The sequence below is a fragment of the Stegastes partitus genome, unplaced genomic scaffold (genome assembly GCF_000690725.1).
Source record: "Stegastes partitus isolate 25-593 unplaced genomic scaffold, Stegastes_partitus-1.0.2 Scaffold25, whole genome shotgun sequence".
NCBI classification, from domain to species: domain Eukaryota; kingdom Metazoa; phylum Chordata; class Actinopteri; family Pomacentridae; genus Stegastes; species Stegastes partitus.
The window spans coordinates 815,601-820,453 of NW_007577756.1; the positions used below are offsets into that span (position 1 = coordinate 815,601).

The window sequence follows — 4,853 nt, forward strand, 5'->3', positions numbered from 1 at the left end:
GAATGATATTAATAATAATAAAATATTTTCGCACAAAATATCTGCAATCGAATGCGGTACATTTGATTCACTCTGAGTGCATCCGGTCACTTTGTTAAAGTTTGGGGATCGACTCGCTGCACCTGCAGGACGCAGCCTCTGGCGTCATTACGCACAGAACAATGGGACAAAACAGTGGCTCTAATCTGAGTCCTGAGTGAACAGAAAACAAATTGTCTCTGTTTTGTGTTTCTTCCTTTGGAGAATAAAGGCCAGAGTAACGTGAAACTGTCACCGCGGGGCGCGAGGACGGCGAGTGTCTGTCGCGTAATAACAGTGTGTGGCCTCGGCTGACCACCAGAGCGGACAAAGGCGCGCAAACTCCGCTTTAAATCACCAGGAAATTTGTACTGACGATTTTTATTTAATTTCATATTATTTTTCCTCTTACCTTAATTGTATAGAATAGAATAGGAGGACCCAGTAGAGTTTCCCCCGCCTCTTTTTTTTTTTTTTAAACAACGTGCTACTTGAACCTCTGAGCGAGAGACACCCCGGGGTGCGACTCCACGTTTCCTCTCCCCCCCTCCTCTCAAAGATTAAGAAAAGGCGCAGATATCACTTCTCCTGATTGCTACGGGCTCCTCTGGAGACACGAGCTGCATCCTGACCAGGAGGAGGACCAGCAGTTCCAGGCGGTGAAACAAAAAAAAAAAAAGGGGGAGCACCCCAAAGTTACTGAAAATACGCTCATCTGCTGCTGACTTCACGGGCGTTTCTCATAACAAAAAGCAGAGTAAAGGTAAAATACAACGTCATGATATCAAGTAAAGTCTTGAAATGAATTTAGTGTGACAAGAAGCCGCCCCCGCAGCAGACTGCTTTCCAATCACCTGTCCTGTCACTGCATTACGCGCAGACTAAAACGCTGCAGGCGGATTTTTTTTTATTTATTTTTTTTGCCATTGAGGAGGGAGGAGGAGGAGGAGGAGTGATGCTGTGACACCTGTCCGAGCGACACCTGGCAGGCGGGGACGGACGTTGCGCGCATGCTCCGTGGTCAGGTTTCAATCTGTAAAAGCACTTGGGAGCCACATCTCCAGCACCAGTGGAGATCACATCTCGGACAGAGCTGCACTTTTGCGCAGGAGGACTCCTTCTCCGCAGCTGGATTATTATTGTCATCCCTGATTTGTCCGCTCTCACTGCAGAGATGCCCCGATCCTTCTTGGTGAAGAGTAAGAAGGCGCACAGTTACCACCAGCCCCGGAGCTTTGAGGATGATTACAGCAGACTGGACACGATCCTGGCGCACATATGCTCAGGTAATGATGCATAATAATCCAGTGGTCAACATAGATTCCTCTGTGCGTAAAATGCGCATGTAACTGTTCCATTTGCGTTCCATTTGATGAAAACAAAAAAAACATTTTGAAAAGTCTAAAACAGATTTGTGATGCAATTTTTTTTGAAGAGCAACAATATGTTAAAGTATTATAAATTATAAAACACAAAGGTAAACTTAAATTGCTTGATTTTGCAGTTTTAAAGAATCTAAAGATATTTTTTAAAGGCCTGAAAACAGTTTTTTCTTAAAAATGCTGAAACAGAAAGAGATCTTTATGTATTTAAAATCTGAGATTTCACAAGAACGAAATACAACTCCCATAAACAGCTCCATTTAAATATGATGGTATTTATAGGGGCACGTTATTTAAAAAAAAACTCTGCTGTAGCACTTCTATTTATACATGAATACATTATTCTTTTATTGGTGAGGTAAAAACTGGCCTTAACCTGTATTTTTGCGCATTAAAAATGCTGAAATATTGTTGCGATTTCACCTAAATTCATTTGGATAAATTCAGAACCATTAACAATAGTAAATGTCATTCTTTAAAAACAACATCACACCGACCTTCCTTGAGTCCCAGACTCTGACTGTCCTCCGTATTTCCCCACAGAACCAGATAAGCTCCCAGAGGAAGACGCCGACCTCTCGGTGGACACGTTCGGCCTCTCTCCGGACTCCCACCTGGGCGACGCAGCTGATTTCTCCCCCAAGTCTCCGCTGAGCTGCGCCGACAGTCTGTGCGGCCGCTCCCCGGACTACGAGGACTTCTGGAGGCCTCCGTCCCCCTCTGCGTCTCCAGGTAAAACAACAAAAAACGATTCCACGATCCTGCAGAGCATTTCAGAAACGCGTGGATTAAAAAGGCCAACAGGGTGATACACAGGTCTAATAGCAGGGATATTATTATTTGTCTGAATTATGTCTATTATAAATTATTTTTTTTATATTTTAGCATATTTTGGGAACCACAACACAAGACTTTGCTGAATTAAAATGATCACAAAAGCAGGAGGCCTCTGCAGCAGACTCCCATAAATGTTTTGTTGCTGTTCCCTGATGGTGTCACTGTGTAACATCCATCCACAATCACTGATAGAACATTTGGTCAAAGAGGTTTTATTTATTTGTACACAAAAGTATTTGGAGGTTTGAAATAACCTGAAGCCAAATGATCAATTATTGATCCATCATAACACACATCACCTCTTTTTCCATACGATCCCCTGTTCTCCCCCCAACAATCATCATCTGGGAATTCTCTGAGAGAACATTGCATGACTCTGTGTATCAGCCCTCTGAGGCCCTGTGGGGTTCTGGAAATGCCCCCCTTCAGCCGTGTCACTGGTTCCATTAAAATTTCATCCTCTCCTCTCTCCAGTTGACTCTGAGAAGTCCCTCTCTCCTCTGGTGGACGAGACCCAGCCCTTCACCGTCCCCTTCCGGCCGTACGCATGGAGCAGCTACTCGGGGCCTGGGCTGAGGCCCCTGGTGCAGCAGAGCCTCCACCATGGAGGCATGGAGGTGGACAGGGGCCCGGCGGCAGCCATGGCCTTCTATGGGGACAGGGGAGCCAACCCGGCCCTGTACGCAGACCGGACTCTGGGAGAGGAGGCTTACAGCGACTACAGGAGACACGCTGCTGCGGCTGCTGCTGCTGCTCTGCTGTTTCCTGAAGCAGGTCTGCACGGAAAAAACCACAACGTGAAGGCCCAGTCTGACCTGATGTGCTCCAGTCTCGTCCTCAATGGGGCGTACAAGTGTGTCAAGTGCAGCAAGGTGAGGATGGAGAGGCCTGGATGAACTTAGTGGTGCTGTCATGATTTAGATTACAAGATGGTTAATGTGGCTCTGAGTGAACACACTGCTGCTGACCTCTGACCTCCCAGAAATAAATCAATTAAATAACAATTCAATTACATGCCAATTTATTTAAACCTTTGTCCCAAATGTTTCCTAACATTCATTTTCTTGTCTGTTCACCAGGTGTTCTCCACCCCGCACGGTTTAGAAGTCCACGTCCGCAGATCGCACAGCGGCACCAGGCCATTTGCGTGTGAAATCTGCGGCAAAACCTTCGGACACGCAGTGAGCTTGGAGCAACACAAAGCCGTGCATTCTCAGGTAAGTTCACGAACCGCACGCTGCTGTTCGCACCTCTTCTTGTTGTTGGTTTTTTTTCCTTCTTCACATTTTTGAAACTGCATCTTGTTGCCAGCTCACCTTCCTGTCAGGGTGACTGCGCTGACTCGAAATCATGACCAAAGCGGCTTCTGCTCACGTTTCAGGAAAGAAGCTTCGACTGCAAAATATGCGGTAAAAGTTTCAAGCGGTCATCCACACTTTCCACTCATCTGCTCATTCATTCCGACACGCGGCCCTACCCGTGCCAGTACTGCGGTAAAAGGTTTCACCAGAAGTCAGACATGAAGAAGCACACCTTTATTCACACAGGCAAGTGGAGAGAAAAAAAAAAAACTGAACCAAAAAATAACTTGATCGAAATAAATAGTTGCTGATCCTGGCTGAAAAAAAATGTGTGCGTCAAAGAGCGCACCTGTGCGTAAAAGTCTGGATTTTTACGCATGTGGTTAAAATGATTTGTCTAATGTTTAATAAAAAACAATCTGTTTTTTTCTTTTTTACAGGTGAAAAGCCACACAAATGCCAGGTGTGTGGAAAAGCGTTCAGCCAGAGCTCCAACCTCATCACACACAGCAGGAAACACACCGGATACAAACCGTTCGGCTGCGACCTCTGCGGCAAAGGTTTCCAACGAAAGGTGGATCTGAGGAGACACAAGGAGACGCAGCACGGACTGAAATGAAACAGAATCGAGCGCAAAAAAAAAAAAAAACTGCACAAAAAAAAATCTCCAGTGTCTGACTTTAAAGAATATTTTATTGAAACGAGTGAGAAAAATCTGACAAAAGACGTTTTTAATGCCTTCTGCTCTCAAGCTCCGTCCAGCGTGAGGACATTTCTTTGGATCAAATTCCACTTTTAGCTTTGTAAAAGCGCATTGAAAATATATTTAACAACGGCAGGTGTTTATTATTATTATTATTATTATTATTATTATTATTATTATTATTATTATTATTATTATTATTATTATTATTTATTTTTATTCAGGAGGAAGAGTAAACGAACGACTCTGCAGTGTGAAGACATCAGCAACACTAAACCTCCTGCAGGTTGATATAAAGGCCCAGAAAACCAGAGATAAGCTGTGAACTGTAAAAAAAAAAAAAGAAAAAGAAAAAAAATGCAGATGTGATTTGATGAAGCATGATAAGATGAATTTATCCTGTGTATGTCTTCAACCCAACATGTTTGTAGTCACACCTCTGGCTGGAAAGAGATGAAAATCTGCGCTTCTCCAAAGAACAGAAGGTGTTTTTGTTTTCATCTGGCAGCCATGCTGGCAAAACAGCCTCCTCACACTGTGTGACTGAACCACGAGGGCCTCACTCTTATCTTCCCTTTGTCCATTTTGCACATTTTTCTTGTCCAAATAAAT

General features: G+C 44.1%; 1 protein-coding gene across 1 annotated transcript; it reads left to right on the forward strand.

The window, feature by feature from the left end:
- Positions 1 to 949: 949 nt before the first annotated feature.
- On the forward strand, positions 950 to 4,419 carry gfi1ab (growth factor independent 1A transcription repressor b). The gene is made up of 6 exons (XM_008297160.1): positions 950 to 1,304; positions 1,944 to 2,132; positions 2,712 to 3,109; positions 3,317 to 3,454; positions 3,619 to 3,784; positions 3,979 to 4,419. The coding sequence occupies exons 1-6, from the start codon at positions 1,193 to 1,195 to the stop codon at positions 4,155 to 4,157; spliced, it is 1,182 nt and encodes a 393-aa protein (XP_008295382.1). The 5' UTR covers positions 950 to 1,192; the 3' UTR covers positions 4,158 to 4,419.
- The last annotated feature ends 434 nt before the right edge of the window (positions 4,420 to 4,853 follow it).